The 20,241-nt window shown below is 33.0% G+C and overlaps 1 protein-coding gene across 2 annotated transcripts in view; it reads left to right on the top strand.

The window, feature by feature from the left end:
* Window positions 1–17,350, top strand: part of LOC132543121 (sodium/potassium/calcium exchanger 2-like) — a 48,844-nt gene extending 31,494 nt beyond the window's left edge. For both annotated transcript variants that reach the window (XM_060206581.1, XM_060206583.1), the window contains exons 2-8: window positions 2,816–3,814; window positions 6,248–6,353; window positions 9,867–10,135; window positions 14,420–14,551; window positions 15,132–15,251; window positions 16,631–16,767; window positions 17,030–17,350. In XM_060206581.1, coding sequence (XP_060062564.1) covers window positions 3,020–3,814; window positions 6,248–6,353; window positions 9,867–10,135; window positions 14,420–14,551; window positions 15,132–15,251; window positions 16,631–16,767; window positions 17,030–17,279 — 1,809 coding nt within the window. In that variant the 5' untranslated portion in view covers window positions 2,816–3,019 and the 3' untranslated portion in view covers window positions 17,280–17,350. The remainder of the gene's footprint in view (window positions 1–2,815; window positions 3,815–6,247; window positions 6,354–9,866; window positions 10,136–14,419; window positions 14,552–15,131; window positions 15,252–16,630; window positions 16,768–17,029) is intronic.
* The last annotated feature ends 2,891 nt before the right edge of the window (window positions 17,351–20,241 follow it).

Here is a 20,241-nt window from a genome sequence, read left to right as displayed (position 1 = left end):
GAAAATTGGTGGGTTATATAAAACTTTATATATATATATATATATATATATACAGTTCAGATATCAACCAGAGTTATGTTACTTTGCAGTAATCTACTCTAGTGTTTGTTATCAATCAAGACCACCTCATTATTAATATTTACCTGGTGGGTGCATGTTGTTGAAGTAGGAGACACCTGCCGTTATGGAACACCCGGTCTTATACTCCTTGTACTCTCTTAGTGTCGCCATGTAAATCTTTCCATTGTTCATATTTTGCCAAAGTTTGATCAGATATGCAGAGTGTAAATTCACTAGCCTGTCACTCGGGGCTACAAAATTTTCGGCTTGGGCTAGTGGAAGTTACAGGCCCTGTAAACATTAATTTTTTCCTTACCTGACACTGAAGAATTTATGATCATTTCTTATCATAACATCGAAAACATATTACATAAAACAAGAGGCTCATGGGCCTTAATGGTCAACTGACTTCAAAAAATTTCAGCAGAGAGAAGGGTTGTTTTTTCTACTTTGAATGAAATCTTACTTAGAAGCTGTTTTCCATGATGCAGATGATAATTTTGATGAGGAGTAGGTAACTGTAGCAAGTGTAACCTATTTTTTGACACTAAAGTTGGAGCTCAATCTAACTGCTGAAACTTGAAAAGAAGTTTGAAATAGGTGTTGCTCTGGAAACCATGATTGCGCAGTCATGTTACAAAATGGCTTCCTTGGCTGGGGTATCAAATTTTGACAAGGTCGAAAAATAACAATACTTTGTTGGCTACCTTTCTTTAACATTCCCACCAATTTTTAGCTCAATGGCACCAGTCGAACTGGAGAAGAAGTTTAAAATATGTTTTTCAAGATGGCAGCAGCCATCTTGGATTTCAAACAGACCTGAAATATAACAACACTTGTTCAAGACCACCTAAGGGTCACCTCTGACAAGTTTTTAGCTCAATGCCACTGGTGAAACTTGAAAAGTTTGAAATAGGTGTTGCACAGCTGGCAGAATATTTTATATTTTAGCAGCTTAATAGCCATGGGCTAGTGAAATGAAAAAAGGATACACATTAAAAAAGTAAATTGTGGAATGATTTAACTATTGGTAATTAATCTGCATTTTAAAGTAAACTACACCTTTCTACTCTAGCCAAAAGTAGCTTCATGTGTAGGTGAACGGCTGGATTACACAGAGATTATTGGGAAATCTCGACTTGGCTTTAATAGTGACATGTAAATTCAACCTTAGCAATTAATTAATTAATTTATGTACCAAATGGGTATATAGTTTCTGTGTTAAAAATAGTAACAATTTCACTGTAAATTTATTTTGAACATATGTAAGTTGTGGTTTTTTCCCCCCTATCCTGTGAAATTTAGAACTTGAAATATTTCTATAGGAACTAACCATTTACATGTGTTTTGATATACAGTAAGTACACAGACCATACTGCCATTGTCTGGTTCTAACAATAGACACAATTAGCCATTAGGGACACTACCTCCTAATATGTGTCTTTGTTGAAATACATGCGATCTCATTACCATAACTAAATAGATGATCAATTAAGCCTTGGCATTTTGTAATAAGTATATATTTGCCAATATATATACATTGATTTTGCTGACGTACATGAGGACAAAATATTTGGCCGTTGATCATTAGCAACAATGAATGTAGTTAAGTGGGCCACTCGGTATTCATTGAGATGAATTTATCGAGCAATGATAGACGTGTATTTGGTAATCCCCTTCAGAATGAATGATCTTGTGTTTGTGTATATGCTCTTATTCAAATCATTATATGTATTATCATGAACATAAAAAGCAGTTATACAAGACTCAAGACTGAGGTGGTTCTGAGTTTAGTTAAGATTTGTGTTTACTTTTTACGGTGTTTAAGTTTTAAACATTCAAACATTTATATTGTTTCTTGAAGGTAAGATTGTGATGGTACTGCTTTAGTTCATTACAAATTCCATACAGGTCAATTTTTTTTAAGTTTGAAATTAAGACAAATGTGTTTCATATGAAAATAATAATCTGCCAGTAAGGTACATTAATTGGACTTCCATAAATATACAATGTTTATGACTCATGATAATATATGCAGAATTCAAATGTGATGTTTTGAGGTAAAACTGGCTTCTGAAATACTATATTGAGGCTGATAGGGTATGTGATACATGTAATTATATATCATTAATATTAAGTTCATTATCAGGTGATATGTGACATCATTCATAATGCTTAGAGATAGCTTGTTATTGATTAAATATTATTCATAGTCAGATAGTGTAATTGGAATTTTCATCTACTGTTACATGTGGTTGAGTGAAGCTAGCTTACTTTATCTAGAAGCTCAGTAAGTGGAGAGGAATCTTGAAAATTTGGTTATACACAGAAAATTATATTTGTTAGTAGAGCACAGTGGTTTCAGTACACAAAACTGAGACCAATGTCTCATTTAGTTATATATGGCTGCCATCTTGAACATCATGTTATCTGAACAGAAAGTGGTTTCAAAATAGTGTTTCCACTAATGAGTTTGAAGAAGGTCATGAATCAAAATCAGACCTGATTCTGATAAAGGAAAGTGTATTTAGAATTCCCTTTCAGCTTCAAAACCTATATGGGAAGGTCTGAAATAATAAGAAGCAATTATACACAACAGGAACTATTTTTTCCATATCTGATTTTGACAACAAACACAACAGTGATGTAAGATTACATTTTACAAGGTGACATGTATTGAATACCATGATGAATATGATCTTAAACAATTTTTATATCATACACCATATGTAATGTTAATATTGATATGTTTCAGACATGCATGTACTGCTCAGTAGTCTGGATTAGGAATGGAACCACTGTGCCAAGCATTGCTGGTAACAACCTTCCCATCAAAATACCTGTTGTCCTGGAGAAATTTAGATGTCAGCCCACCATAAAGGGACCAACCTTTCTTTAAAGTATGCAGTTTAATCTGTAGATTTGAAATATTGGAAAGACAGTTCAGACTTCTTCCAGGATGAATATAAGAAGATTGCTAAGAAAACGTTTTCGGAGCATCCGCCTCATGGTTTTAGTGGGTGTTTTCCTTATTGGTTACCTTGGATTAATGATAACAGTGAATAATTCACCAGAGAAAGCAGATACCCACAACCTATTAATACAGGAACATGGCGGGAGTCAGCAATATTTGTCCAGGAAACTACAATCAACGAACAGTTCCTCTGATTCTGGTTCGTTATACCCTCCAGAGATTTTCTCTGAGGAGCAGTTGGAACACGGGGCAGTCACACTTCATGTAGTGGGCATGATATACATGTTTGTTGCCCTTGCTATTGTCTGTGATGAATTTTTTGTACCTTCCTTAGGCATCATAACAGAAAGATTGAAAATATCTGAAGATGTAGCTGGAGCAACTTTTATGGCAGCAGGCGGAAGTGCTCCAGAATTGTTCACAAGTTTAATTGGGGTGTTTCTGTCCAAAAGTAACGTTGGTATTGGCACTATAGTGGGATCTGCTGTTTTCAACATTCTCTTTGTGATTGGAATGTGTGCACTGTTCAGTAAGGATGTGTTGACACTGACGTGGTGGCCTCTTTTCAGGGACGTCACCTTCTACAGTATAGATCTCATCTTGTTGATAGTTTTCTTTTTAGATGGAACAATTTATTGGCATGAAGCACTCATTCTACTCTGTGGATATATTGCATATGTCACTTTCATGAAATTTAATGAACAAATTGAGAGATTTGTGAAGTCTAAATTACGGAAGGGATCTAACAAAGTAGGAAGTGCCAGTCATCTACTAAATGAGGTATGTATCTATTTGTTGACTATGCGCTTAATGAGGTTTTCTTATGCCTGGGCATTCAAAGAGTCCGCTGTGTTAGTAATCCTAATGCATTATTAGATGGAAAATAAAAAACTTCTATACATCCTGAAAATTCAAATCTGACTTATATGATTATATCTTGAAAATTCAGATTTTCAGTTTTTCTGTGGACACTTGTCACTTCAAAGCTTGATTTCGAGGGGTTCAAACTATTGCCATTTTCGAGGATGAAAGAAAATTGCAAAATATGGATACATCAAAAAAAAATTGATAAAGAGAAAAATATTTCATAAGTTTGATGAAAAATACATTCTTTTTGCTTTAGACCTTCGGTTAAACTGAAAATGAATCAACAGAAATCAATCTTTAAACAATGATAGAAAGTTATCCTATCATTTAGTCATTCAATGTAAATGAATAGCCATCTAATATGCTTGTATATGATGGCTGTCATGGGCTGTTGATATTACTATATCTCAAAGTTTTTCGGATTTACCTGTATGGCTTTGTAAGTTTTATATTGTAACATGAAAAAACCCAAACACAGTAGTCATAAAACTATGATTTATAAAGTAAGAACTTCCATTTCCAATCTTGTACGAATAACCAGAAATCTGAAATGTTTATTCTTGCAGTTGCTGACGTTTTTAGAACCAGATATGGAAGTGGCAATGCATGTATTGTCATGGAAATATTGATCTTATCAAAAGTATCAATTTATCATTACAGCGCTAACTTCTGTATATTTAGGTCTTGATAAATTACTCTCTTGGGCAATGTTTGAATACTTAATAAAACTAAATACTCCTTAAGTTTGATGTTATGTCTGTGGATATTGTAAATTATGACTGTCAATAAAGGAGTGGTGGGCTTTTGATCGAAGAAGAAATTGATCGAGAAAATAATATTGTGTTTATATAGCAATTATCACAACTGAACTATGATATTATTATCCAGCAATAAGGCCAGGAGGCCAGCAGTTTCCATGTTTTGGTCTAATTATATGCTATTTCAATTTTGATGCCATCTTATTGTTACATGTTAGACTCATATATACTAGTAAAATGGATAGTCATTTGGAAACCTGGGGTTTCATCCGTAGAAAACAATATGCATCAAGTGACACTGAGTAGCAGTGGTTACTCTGTTTTGTTTCTGTGAAGACATTTTTTAATCTGATAAAGTGTAAATTTTCACTGGAATACTTTCAGTAAATTTACATTTGTTTCCTGATTGTCTGAGACAATGTTAAAGCTAAGTGTGCTTCCAAAATTACCACTGCCTTTCCTCATCAATTAAGTATAGGTCAGGAAAAGTTGATGACTGTAACACCTTTGGAAAGAAGTTGTCGATGATTATTGATGGGAAAATGAAATATGAAGATTTAGGATTTTTTGACAAATTTACACCATAAACAATGGTATATATACATGTAAAACCGAAACAGAGAAACATACGTGTAAGGAAGACATTATGGTATATATTGTGGATTTTTAAAAGGAAAGTGTTTCATACTCCTGAAGCTAATTTGGTTGTCTTTATAGTGTCTATGAGATCTAAATAGGAAAACTTCTTTTATTGTAGTCTTATCAGGGTATTTTCCCCCCTTGTCTTTCTAGAAAGAACAGTCTCATGGGTTGGTTTTATCGTTTTGAGAAATCTAAGCTCATTTACCTACAAGCTTAATGGCTGGATAGTGTTTTTTTAATGAATTATTATTCCTTTGTGATATCTTTTGATTCCTGTAATGTTTATGTTTTAGATAGGCAGATGACATGTACCGTTTGACCTTATTCCTTGCTAATATTATGACCATGCACATATAAACCATAGAAAAATTTTGTTCCTACCATGGCAACTGGTCGTTGTAAATATTATGACCATGCACATAAAAACATAGACATATTTTGTTTCTACCATGGCAACTGGTCGTTGCAAATGTTATGACCCTGTATATAAAAACATAGACGTATTTTGTTTCCACCATGTCAACTAGTCTGAGTAATCTGCTATCTAGATAAACATGAACAACATGAATAGCTTTATCTCTAGTGCCATGATATATAATTTATATTAACTTTTACAATCTCTTGGTGACTTGACACAAACTGTCCTTGACATTGTACACTATAGGAAATGATTTTGTAAAAGGAGCAGAAAAATGCTCAGCCAGACCAGGGTTTAAACCTGGAATCTGGCAAACTCTAGATGGAGGCTCAACCGAATGAGGTATCTGGTCCAAAATGATTGACCCAGTCCATTCTGCTGCATAGACATAACTATTTATAGCCCAGGTTAAGGTATCCCCTTGTCAAGCATTCATGAAAAAAGGGTTGGTCACAAAAACCATGTGTAATCAGGAGTAGAAAAATGCAGTCAGAATGTATGATAATATTAAACAACTTCTTTTTTCAGAAAACTCCTAGATCCATGAGTCTCTCCATATTACATTCTGGAGGCAACCGCTATAGACATGGGATCCTGGATCTAATGATTCATACAATAGATCCCCTGCAGAATGGTAGGTCAACAAAACTACCCGTGGTTTTCTTTTAGAATATATTAATAAAATTCTTTTTGATGTGTTTTGCAAAGTAAGCATGATTAAAAGCTTGTTTTGGCAAAACTGGCAAGACAGACTAGATATGTAAATTTGTGTATATATAGGTTTCTGAACCATACCAGTCAATGTCTAGAGGTGGTAGCTGTTTAGTATGTTAATATGTCTGTTAAAGTGTTACATGTATGTTTATGCTGATAAGGAAAATGTCTATATTGTCTACCTCCTCAGCTTACTCAATATTATTGTATTGTGGTGTTATTCATGTTCATTCATGCTAATAAGCCAAAAGACTGAAGACCAATAATCTAAATTGCATGTACATTATCAGTAACTTGGAATTATCAACATTTATCAGTCAGAATTGTACAGAAGCTTGTGCCTTCATTTATCTTGTACAGTGATATGTTTTAAAGAAAAATTCAGTAAACATTTCTGCTTTATTTTCATAGATCCCCTCCCACCCATCTCCTCAAAAAAAAAAAAAACAAAAAAAAACAAACAAAATAATATTTCTTTTTTATTTTGGTAGAAAAAATGAATAGGTACAAACCAATGAACCAATGAGAGACTCTTCTAATTCTTGTTCATAGATTGTCCTCAAAATAGGTGTAAACATGTAAAACCAATATATAATAACCAACTATATCATACTGTAATGGATTCTTAGTAATACATAGACATTGAATGGCCACAAAAAGGCACAAGATTGGTACAATTAAATGTTGATCTGCCAAACTTTAACCGCGCCAAGATGTTTCCAAGGCAGAATTAAATTTGATTAAATTTGGTTGAAAATTAATTCGTTGGAATCTAGATGTGTTTTATAACAATTTTATCTGGTACTCATTATGAGAAAGTATCAGGTTATAAGAAGGGTGAGGGAGTCAATGTAAAATTAATGCCAATTCCCCTTCCTGAACAGGTATTGAAATTACATAACCATGCTCCTGGGTGTGACACAACTTCTAAATTATTCTATCACCTACATCTTAATCCTAACATGCTGCTGATGGGTAATCACGCACATGCTGATCTTTGCGTCTGCGACTTAAAGTTGGGATGCTTGCCTCAAGCTCAACAATGTATCAAACTTGCTTTTGTTAAGTTTTAAGTACATTACATCAATACCTACAGTTCCTCTACCTTGTTTGCAGCAAGAACAGAGGTAGCACTCGCATAATCAAGAGTAGTACTATGGACTTTTAAATGGAGATTTTACTGATTTTTGAGGAAATTTTTGGCAGCAAACGTTAGTGGATAATATTTTCACTAATTTAGTTGTACAATATATACAGAGATGTTAAAGGTCTTCCAGACTAGTTTAAACTGAAAGAATTAACAAAATTGACTTAGGTCATGTCATGATTTTACACTTTGGAGAAAAGGAAAGAAATTTTTGACACTTTAGAAAAAAGAAAAAAGAAAGGATATTGAAATCCTTGGGGAATGAGAAAATACTTCAAATTATCCAGGTTTCAATATAACCAGGGACAATGTTGTTAAACTTTTTTTCACCGTCCTATGAATACCTTATCAATGCGTACCATAGTGTATGGTACAGGTAAAATGTGTATATATGCAACAAATGAAATACAATATATCTGCATTTTAATTAACAGTGTATTGCTTTATTTTTTTTTTGATCTGTCCATAATGCTGTCGAGTAGTGTACTCGCATTGATTCTGAAATCTCTTACAATATCACTTTCAGCTTTTTCATTTCAATCAACAGATCAAATCAGTTCATACTTTTCGTTGATTGTGAGTTGTTAAATGTTTTTTTATTGAGGAAGCCATTACAACTGCCATTCGGTTTTCTTTTCTAATGTAGACTGACTTAGGCGTGTGTCTGAATAGCAAACACAACTCACTGATCACTAATCACAATTTATTTTTGTTGTATCAGACTTCTTAGCTAGCTATTGACATCGTACTTGCCAAAGCGTGATGACACCTTCAATTGTGGGTCAGAGTGGCTTTCAAATTAAGTGGTGTTAAAACAATTACTTTGTGTTGCGGAGGGATGGAATTTATCTTTTAAATAAAGTAGAATTTCAAATTTACAAGTTCAATTTATGCGATATTTAAATACAAAAATTCAAAGACAAAGAAGATATTTGGCCAGGGATTTAATTCTATTTCAAATTAAGCTGTATTCCAATATGTCCGAGTTCAAATTAAGTGGGTTTGACTATGTATTGAATTTGAATTAAAAATTGTATAATTTAGCCATAATTACATAGTTGTTTGGTATAAGGGGATATAATTTAAGTCTAGGGTAAGTGTTGAAATATTTGATTAGGGGTATGGATGTTTTCTACTAAAATTGGTCATCCAGATCTTAAATTTTTTCATCCTAATAAGCGACCACTTTGTAACAAATTTCTAGAAACCCTGGGGTACTAACTATGGTGGATACAGTAATGCTGATATATATTTTTAAAGGAGCAGGTCAGTTAGTGACTTGCACTCTGTTAAATACAGTCTTTTTCACTCAGCCGACATAAAAAAACATGAATTTTTTGCTCAGTTGTTAGAGCGGTGGAATATCGAGGCAGAAACCAGTGTTGGGGTGCTAAACAGATTATATTTGTCTCTGTTCCACTACAATGTACATTTATATAGGTTTAAAACGTCATGTCAATCCCATGGTTAAACATAATATATCTATTGAAATACATAAGAATATGAAATTCTTTTAGCTATAGAGAAAATTGTAATTATCATCTCATTTTTCTTTGCTCTATTTATAGTACGCCATACTAGATGTAAGCCATTTCTATATTTGTGTTTTGTTAAATTGTTGCTGTTTGTTTAGGATGTGTTGATTAGGAGTTTGTATAGTTTTCTTATTTGCTTGTTTTGTTAAGCACATTCAAATTTATAGATGAATTGAAACATGTATTATATGTACAGTAAGACATTAATTCACATTTCTGAACAAAACTTATTGCTATTTAAAACAGTGGAAATATAGAGAGCTAGTCAGATTTATAGTGGGCGGGCAAAGTCAATACTTCCTATGAGTTGCACAGCCGTTCACTTTTCTGTCATCGGCCATATTGCCATCTTTATAATATAAACTTTTGCAGTATAGACAGACATATTAACTACCAATGGGGTATATTTATGTTTTATTCTGTGGTGAATTGATTTCAGTTATTGAAGAAGTTTGATTCCCTGTAACACAAAATGATGTCTCTAAAGGCAGCAGAAGTTGTGAAATAGATGAGTCCACGTTCACTTTACAATAAATGTTCTGAATGGCATGCAACAAGCCTCTCATAAGTTCAGTGAGGTAGCCATCATCTACTACAAGGAGACCCTGCTTCAAAATGAAAAATGACGCTGGCTTGATTCCCTTAGTACTTCATTACAACTAAGACATGTACATGTGATTTCTATTCATCACATAACTCCTATAAATCAACACCAACCATGTAAATAATGATATTATTGTTTAATTTTTAGCTAAAGTTCATGAAAATGCTATGAACTTACATGCTATCGCCACCCTAAAAGTAGTCATTGGGACGACGACGCCCACCCAGAATGAAGAGACCAGCCCAGTAGCCAACGGAGTGGACAAAGATAACAACAAAGTACAGGCTAATGGCCATGTTGCTGTTGAAAATGGCAAGCCAGCTGAAAACACCAATACTGCAGAAACACCTAGCAGCGTGGTTGATTCCCTACCTGAGGTCACCATTGCACCTGCCGAAGAAGGACAAACTGCCGAGGTACGAATTATAAATATAACTTCTGTTTATGGTAAGTGGTAATATTTAAAGTGGTGATAAGTGGTTTCAGTATGGCAGTATTTGCAGGTATTTACAGTTTCCATTTGTCCAGTGATCAGAACGGCAAGCCTAGTCTTGGCTTAAACAGGCCTATTTGGCCGTTACTTGGGTTATCCCTAACTCATTCCATGAAAAATAATCTAGATTAGGTCTTTTGAGGTTTATTGGATTTGGCCTCATCAATGTAGAGGACACTAGAATTGTTTTGGCTTTGTTTGCCGTTCTACCTGGCCAATACTTTGTACCATTTCTGACCTGACATTGTCCTAGTCATAGATGTTCATCATGTAGGTTTGTTGAGTACTATTGATTCAACCTCATCATTATTAACCTACATGTAGGATATTTAATCATTTGGAATTCAGTCAACAAATTTCTAGGTTATCACATTTGCTACACTTTAGATCAAATTTGCTATTTATGAACAAAGTTTATCTGAAATTTGTTTTTCAACATGGTGACTTTATTGAAACATTCTCTATTTATTTATTAAAAAGTTATTGTAATAACTGACTGAAATGAAATTTAAATGACATTTTTGTGAAAATTTAGTCTGAAAATTTTAAGACAAATTTTAAGCTAATTTAACGATGTACATTAACGTATTATAGATACCTTCAGTTTGTGCTGGTCAATTTTAAATGAATTTAACACGAGGAAAAATCTTAGCTTTATGTGTGTGGCATGATAAAATTTTGCTATGCTTATTAGAAAATTACAGGTACTCCTTTTAAATTCTCATAAGATAGCAAAATAGGACTCCTTTGATCCCTCTAGACTTTTCCTCTATGTGGTAATGATGTAAACAAACAGTGGACATATTGTGTTTCTCCATGGGTCAAAACAAATTTTACGATATGGTTAGTAATATTTAATCATTTTGATTCAAGCTTAAAACTTGATATGTATATAGAAAAATTCAGAGTTACACTTCATTTGCATATTTTTTGTCATGCTGCACACATTAATTGCAGTTTTGAAAGTTAGCAGGATTAAAAACTTTCCTTATACCACTCCTGTCAATCCTTATGTAATAATGATATAAAATTATGTTGTTTGTTTTGTGTTATACAGAAGAAATTTTGTGATAGTATCAAAAATTGTTCAGCGCAATCAACTACCTAGATTACAACACATGATATTTTCTAACTGTATTTGTAACAATAAAAAATGTTACTTAATTCTGTTATACATTATTACGTAATAAGATATAATCATTGTTTTATGCAATATGACATAACAATGATAATAGTACTAAAGTGATAGACCTTAGCAATCACCCAAACCTGATGGCCTTTCTGGTTTTAATTTTCATTACTGCGATAGCAGACAGTGTGAGGCAGAAAGATTGCACAATTAAATCCCGAACAAACCTATGTCTTGCAGCAGCCTGATAACTGAACTATTAAGAAATGATATTATATGAAAATGTTGATTTAAAATTTGTGATAAAGTTGAAAGACAAACTTCAAGCTGGTGTACATTAACATATTGTAATTTTCTTTGATGCTACTGGATTCAGGCCATTAGTTACACTATGAATATACCAGCCTGAAAATTTATTCAACAATCAATAGTTTTCCTAATGCTTGTGTAGGCTTCGTTCACCCAGATTAGTTGCTGTGACAGTTAATCAACAGATATTCTAGCCTCACTGCTATTGCAATTTCAACATTATTGATTTCAGCATTTTGCGGTGATATTTTTTGTTTACCTGTATGATATTGTGAAAGAAACCTTGACAACAATTGTTTATTATATTCAACTATTCTAGAGGCCATAAAAGTATTCAATTACTAACAGTAAAGAGTATTCACAAGATGAACAAAACAACTAGATCCTTAGGTTGAGGCTATGGATTATCTGTGCAGGCATATTTCATGTGTAAAGTCTCTGCTGCAATCACGATTATTTAAATGATTAAAACATGAAAAATATTCAAGGAGTTTGTTCAATAATATGTATGAAGTTACGAAACTTGAAACAGTAAAATAATATAAGCCAAACCAAGAACAGGTCAAAGTGTAATACAATTGTAACAGAAGGTATTAATGTAGTACAGTTGTAATTGAAGGCATTTATTACAGAATATAAACATACACTACAACATGTGATAATCTTGCTTACTGAGCTCGGTTGTTAATTCATGATTAAACAAGCTTAGCTTATTTGGCCTTAAAGCATTATCGAATATGTTTGCCAAGGTCCATCATCAGTTATCACCTCAATGTCTGGTATGGTAATTAGAGTACAATAATATCAATATATGTCAATATTTCTTTACAAGAATAATCAATTATCAAAATCATAAAATGTCTATTGATTGGACAGGTATGTTTATATTAAGGAGGTTGATAAAGGTCAGCTTTGTTTACAAGGTTGGTGTGAGTCAGTAATGTTTAGGTCAATTATTGACTGGACATCTAGTTAAGACATTAATTTATGCACTTGAGAAAATACATAAATGGAAAGTCCTGTGAGAAACTGATCTGTGTCCATGTCCAACAAATTGTTGGTTTTGTTATAAGTAGTTACTCATAGAAATCGTCATGATTTCTCTAGTCATTTTCAAAATATTTCTTTTAAATTTCTTAAAGTTTAATTCTATTCAACACAAAATCCCTTTCGAAATGTTGGTGATTATCACACTGAGCTTAAGCCACTGTTGTAAGTTGATTGAAACCAGTGGCATTTTATGTTCAATTCTTCAAAAGAATTATCATTTGAAAAATAGTCTCCAATCAATACTCATTGCAGAACCTTCACTTTATTTGTAAATATCCCTCAGCAATTTCTGCAGGCAGAGCCTGGCTCTGGCTTGACAAACAATCAATAGATTGAAATTATATCAGGCTAATACTGACAGATTTAAACCCAATTTGGCTACTAGAGTTGCCAGTCAATTGATCACGTATTTCCTGGTGATATTGCTTAGCTTTAATGGAGGCTGGCGTGCAGGTGTGATTGTAAAGAATGCTTATCACTGATATATATATACAGTAAAGAAAGAAGTCATTGCAATATTTGAAATAGTTCTAAGAGGGATTTCAATTGATAATTGATGTTATATCTTTTGAAATTAAATCATAGACCCTAATAGTTTCCTAACTCTTTATTAATGACAGATAATGATGTATGTGGTGTGCCACAAACACGAACATTATATTTATATAACTCTATATTAGGTACATATATTGTAATCACACCATCTGTGTCCATGATTCAGAGCACCTCTTCTTGGATTGTTTGTTTTGTATTTGTATCATTCTTAAATTTGGCAGAGAAGGAAAAAATCTTCAAATGCAGATATGCATGCACATGTAGGGAGTTGCAATTCAACAATGCTTGTAGTTATGGTCCATAGTAATGGTTATTGTTGGTGCACCTTACAATGGAGCCAGAGAGCTTCTAATATCCAAATTATTCACTTAGTGGTATAATGCAAAAGCATGTGCCTTGGGATATCAGAAATTGATATTGTCTGTTCATAGCTGGAATGTTAAATTGATAGGTCACTAGGTCAACACATTCTTTGATGATTTGTGCTGATTAATTACTTTTTAGAGAATAGATACACTATCAAATCAAGGAATTGTTTGTAGTGTAATGTCAATAATGGAGCCTGATTTGTTTTAAGTGAAGAAATTAATTAGACTTTAGGTTGGTTCAACTGTTCAGGCAAATTTTGAAAGGATTGAAAATTTAAAGTAAAAGTTTAACAAGTAGAATAATTCTTGCTGGCTTAGTAGATTTAACATGCTCAGAGTAGGTTATTCATAGATTATTTCATTTATCTCAAAATTTGAAAGTAATCATTCAAGCACTTGATCAAACAATCAGTTATGAAAATTTTTGCAACTCAAAAATTGGAACTTAAGACCTAACAACAGACTGCAATGAAAAATCTACTTACAAGTCCACAGTCCAATTCTCATAGAATTTTGATGGGACATAAAGAATGTCTGGAAATACTTAAATTTTACACTGTGGGATCCATTGTTTTTAACAATAAAGTTTGAAAGGATTGGTGAAGATATATAATAGATTGATCACTTCAGAATGCAGAAGATCTTCAGACCATGTTAGGTATACACAATAATATGTTTTTTCTGTGATTACTGAAAAATGTTCATTGATGATTTATTGAAGTAAACTAGATAAAATTGCTGAATGATTAAAGGATTTGAGAATCTGGTGTAACATACGTTTACTTGTTCATTACAGAATGGGTTAGTGGAGGATGAAGAGCCCCTTGACCTAAGCTGGCCAGATAATTGGAAGAAACGCATTAACTACATCATTGTAGCTCCAATAGTATTCTCCCTGTGGATTACACTGCCTGATGTGCGACGAGAGGTAACAGTATAACAAATCATATAAATTCTTTGAGAATTGAACCAAATTAAGGGGATCAATACATAATCTCCAACATGCAATATGGAGATAGGCATATTACTCGAACATGATATAGCATTTGTTGATATTGGAGTTCAATGGTTACATAGGCTACATACTGAATAAATACAGTGAAATAAGATCATTTCATAGATAAAGTTCTGCATGTCCCATAGGGACAGGGCAGATAGAAGGAAAACATGTTTTGATCTAATATTGTTTTCGGCATCTTTAAGTCAATGGATATCAGCATTATTATGTTTGAACTTGATTTGCATTATAAGTAATTTTGTCAGAATCTCTTCATGGCAGAAGAAGCACGAAAGATAACATATAAATGATTTGTCCTTTTTTGACTGATGAAAAAATAGCTGATTTTAATTGCAAGAAACTGTAGACTTTAATTTAAAGAAAGTATTTATTCTCATCTGAAGTAAAAAAAGGTGCTTTTTTATGTTATATTTGGTCTTTAATATTTTTGTTTAAAAGAAAAAAAAAGAAAAAAAAAGCATCTATATAACTTATTGTTGTATTATTGCAGGAGAAGAAGAAGTGGTTCATGGTTACATTCTTCGGCAGTATCTTTTGGATTGGAGCTTTTTCTTATATGATGGTGTGGTGGGCCAACACCACAGGGGAAACAATTGGGCTCAGTCCTGCAGTAAGTCTTGTTTGACATCCTCTTGGTTTCATTCGGAAGTTAGTGCTATAAACATTAGGGCTCAGTAGTTTTTGACCAATATCTGAAAGTTTTAATCTTTTTCTTTATGGACAAGATATTGTATGACATTAAGTCAATGCTATTTTTACAAAAACAAAAACACTACGCAAGTGTAATATCAGTAAGTTTGTTTAAATAAATATATTCAAGGCCTTGGGGTCAAATGTCAAATTGGCATCTTCTCAGAAATCACAAAGCCTAAAGTCGTTTTGTAATTAGTTCTTTCAGATTCAGTGTGTCAGGTTTATTTATACCAATTACATTACTGTTCATGCAAGGATGCAGGATTTGCAAATATTGACTCTTTCACAGGGCAGTGCCTAGAGGTATGGGTGTTGGCTTGTTCATTGATTTGGTCAAATAATCTAGACTTGAGTTTATGGTTACAAGGGTCAAAATCTGAAATGCATCTCAAACTATTTACCGACTTCTTGCACTAATATTATAATTACCTAGTATATTCAATGTAAAGAAACTGTTGTTTATCATCTCATAACACACACAGAAAACACATGATATTTAAATTAAGATAAAACATGAAAAAACAAGTGTATCAGTGAAACTGATGAATGTTCCCCAAAAATGAAATTTTATTTGACACAAAAGGGCAATAAATCTGTATTTATTCTTCGTATGACCAATTTTATACACAAAGTTTCATTATCCTAGTTTAAATGAAAACAAATATATACTAAGACATGAAATTTCAACCAAGGGCACTAACTCTGTAATTAAGGGGTTGTGGGCCTTAACATTGTTACACTGAAATTTTCCATTTCATCATCCTAGTTTAAAAGCAAGCGAAGTGATACTCTGGATACAAAATTTTAATGAAGGGCAATAACTCTATTATCGAGGGGTTGTGGGGCCAGTGTTTGGCAACTTGACAATCTTTCCTTGGGGATTTAGATCCCTTTATTCCTGAATGGAATATATAATTAATTTAATGAATGTCTTACTTTGCTAGCCTTAATATGTATGGGATATTGGTCTTATCTCAATGCTAACCATTGTTGATGTTATATCATTGAAATGTTGAGGCTCTTTTATATATTTGCAATGATGGTATCCCTCCCCATTTCAACCCTAGGCTGTAAGATAAGGAAATCTCATGAAAGTAAAAGTATGGAAACAATCCACCTACCAATGGTTAGACAAATTAGTGAATGGTTTGTCTGCTATTTTGTCCATATGTCCAGCCATAGCAAACCTGATGCAGTACAAAATATCTACGTTATTATTGTCATCAAATCTGAAAGTATTGGTTTGGTTTAATATTGCTGAGAAACAGAATTAAATAGTGATGTATCTTCACACAGGTCATGGGTCTGACCATCCTAGCAGCTGGTACAAGTATCCCGGACCTCATCACCAGTGTCATTGTGGCCAAGAAAGGCTTTGGAGATATGGCTGTATCCAGTTCTGTTGGCAGCAACATCTTCGACATTACCGTTGGGTAGCTATATTGTGATTTCTATTAGTAACTATACTTGAAAAAAAATTTGTGTGCACTTTAATTTTCAAGTTTTTTGGATATAAAAACCTTTTGCAAAATTGATTGCTGAAAAAATCAGGAATAAAAAAACAGCAGTAAGAGCATGGTATAATGCAGACTGTTTGGTGGATGAGAGTTACCACAAATTTATAGTGAAATTTAGTTGTTGAAAGAAAGACAGTTACTGGTGCTTACTTTTAATGATGGTTTTCATTGCTTTCAGGTTGCCAATACCCTGGTTGTTGTACCAGGCAGTGTATGTGGGAAAACCTATAAATGTGGACAGTAACGGACTCGCATGCTCAATATGTCTGCTGTTTTTAATGCTGATGGCAGTGATTGTGTCAATAGCAGTGTCAAAGTGGCGGATGAGTCGATTGCTTGGTATCATCATGTTGGTGCTTTATGTGATTTTCCTGGTACTCAGCGTGTTACTGGAAATTAACATTGTGCCATGTCCCATCGAAGCTTAACGGATCTGTATATACTCTGTACATACATCTTTTCCAAGATAGAGTTGATAAGTAAATTGATTTCAATGATAATTCCCTATTGCTATTCAAGTCTGTGATGTTTCTATTTACATAAAATTTGCTTTTATACTAATTTATGTAGCATAGAAAACTGATAATTGTATTTGGTTTTATTTTCCAGTCTTAAGATAATGTGTATTTGTCAGGTGTGTGTTATTCTGGTCTTGGTAAGCAGATAAAATGGCTGGACCACAACATTGTGATAATTATATGTTTCAATGTTATATCTTGGCATGTCCTTACTTACCGTGACTCTCTAGTCATGCCATGGTCATTTAATGAATACACTTGTATCAGGTGTACACATAGTGTAACACACAATTGTAAAATTTCATACTGAATCTGGCAACAATTTATACCAGTCGCAATGAAACTACAGAGTGGATTGGTGAAATTATACAAAATCAGGGCTAGTACCACATGTATTTCAACTACAAGATTGTACACATTCCAGGTACAGATGTATTTAAACCTTTTGTTATATCTTTGTTGAATTTGTTATTATTTGTTATCGGATATTTCCTGCTTAGCATTAGTGTCTTTGGAATGCCTTTACTTAATCTATGGTTTAATATTTCAGCATTAGATCTATTTGGAAAAAAAAAAATTTCTCTGGAAAGTCAAAAGAACTTAGCACTTACTTAATAATAGAATAAGTTCATCCTGTTTGTATTAGGTACTTCTGTCTGCATCATTGATTCATGGTTCATTTAGAGTATACCTATGTTTTTTGGACTCTGTAACATAAGGAGTTCAAATAATACTTCAATGAAATTGCATGTCTTGTATGCAATGTTACTGATGTTGGTGTACTTGGTTTGGACCAATGTTACTGATGTTGGTGTACTTGGTTTGGACCAATGTTACTGATGTTGGTGTACTTGGTTTGGACCAATGTTACTGATGTTGGTGAACTTGGTTTGGACGACCAATGTTGCTGATGTTGGTGTACTTGGTTTGGACCCGTGTTCCCATGGTTTTTTGCGGTTTTTGGTAGGTTTAACGTACTTTCCCTTGCCAATTGTGATGTGATGTTGTTTCTAGTTTTGTTAGCTGTGCAGTTTCACTTGTTGTCTTGTCACCCTGTTTCAGGAAAAGGCCTTTGATGTTTGATTATTGCATGTCTGTGATAATACAAGGGGAAAGAGATGGTTAATAGTCATTTCTGAGTTTCAAGTTTGACAGCCGAATGAAGGCCTTACATGTTGATTCTTAGGCTGTAAATACTTAGTATTAGTATTTTCTAGATGAATCATATACAACGTATATGACTGACACATTTTACACGAAAACAAGAACTCCTCCTGCAAATGATTGTAGTTACAAACCTTGATGTGTTTTGCATGTACATCTATTATTTATATATGTGTGAAATTTTTACCAATTTAACTGCATAAAACTGACTGTTTTTAAGTACATAAGTGTTTTTATAGCTCAAATGACATCTGAACATGACTTTATTTCTGTTTTTTTTAAATCAAATCATTTTGATGCGTTTCTTTCGAGCAGTTTTCATCAATCTGTTAAATTGGTCTAGTAGATATGAGACAATATCATATTGATCCTACAAGAATACGAGGGGACCAACATACAAAGTCTCTCCTAAAGCTAGAGTGGCCTGATTTTGTGACAATAAAATAGCATTGATTAGAAAACTTATGGTCAGCAATGTATATGAGTTGGCTAATTACCAGGCATGGTCTTATTGACAGACAAGAACATTGTAGTCGGTGTATATTTCAAGACTTGTCAGTTATTTTCTGTTTGATGTCTTTTACAAGTAATTTGTAAGCAATAAATAACATTCATTATCCTGGTTTGGTATACATTTTCTTAAAGTGCTTTACCAGGCATGGTCTTATTGCCAGACAAGAACATTGTAGTAGGTGTATATTTCAAGACTTGTTGATAGTTATTTCTGTTTGATGTCTTTTACATGTAATTTGTAAGCAATAAATAACTTTCATTGTCCTGGTTTGGTATACATTTTCTTAAATTGTTTTACCATCTGCAAAGAAAGATAACAATTAACCTTGTTATAAAAGTTTTATGATACAAACTTGGAATGAAATGTCTTATCGTAAGTGCTGCTACTTACAAAACCCCCAAACTATTATAGAAGTGGTAAGCTAGTCATGTGATGTTAATGTTTTGATAGAAATTGTTTTCAGGTTTTTTTGTGATACTGTTTATCCCACCAAGAATGACCATGACAGCATACAAATAGGATAGTTTTGTTGATGTGGGAAGTTATGAGTTTTGTATAAAAGATTACTTCTTGTACATACTGTACTTGTTATTGAAGAATTTCCCATGAGATAGTATTTGTTTCATTTGTAATAACAATTGTGCTAATTAGATTATATCATCATCATTAACATGTTAAAACTTGTAATACACTTGTTCTGTTTTATAAATTTGTTTTTTGTTTGACATTGATTTATAAAGTCCAGTGCCATGACAACATAAATCTATTAATATCAACTCTGTGACAAGGGTAATTTTACTCAATGTATCTAGGGTAATTTTAAACAAGATCCATGACAGTTTCCCCTCGTAATGATAAAAGTGGGATTTACTTAAACAAAGACTATGTGATGTGTACACTACCTCTCTTCTTGTTGACTCTCAGTTGGGGGTTACAAACATATGTTTTAAGTATATATCAATTAATTAGCAGAGTAACGACTGCTAAGGGTTGTATCCATAGTCCTAAGAAACAAACCAGTTAAACAAATGAAAACATAGCTATGAAAGGAATATCTAGCAAAGTCGTTTTATCATTCCCAATTACTATTTATATGTTATGTTTACTTTGATTTCATATTTTCTAAACGTAACAAATTTATTTCATGATATAATTGTAAATCAAGCCATTCCAACAAACAATATCAATTTTAAA

The sequence above is a fragment of the Ylistrum balloti genome, unplaced genomic scaffold (assembly GCF_031769215.1).
Source record: "Ylistrum balloti isolate Yb309-2 unplaced genomic scaffold, AGI_CSIRO_Ybal_v1 Utg369740, whole genome shotgun sequence".
NCBI lineage: Eukaryota > Metazoa > Mollusca > Bivalvia > Pectinida > Pectinidae > Ylistrum > Ylistrum balloti.
The sequence above is the reverse complement of the archived record's forward strand: the minus strand, read 5'-3'. Positions and strand labels throughout refer to the sequence as shown.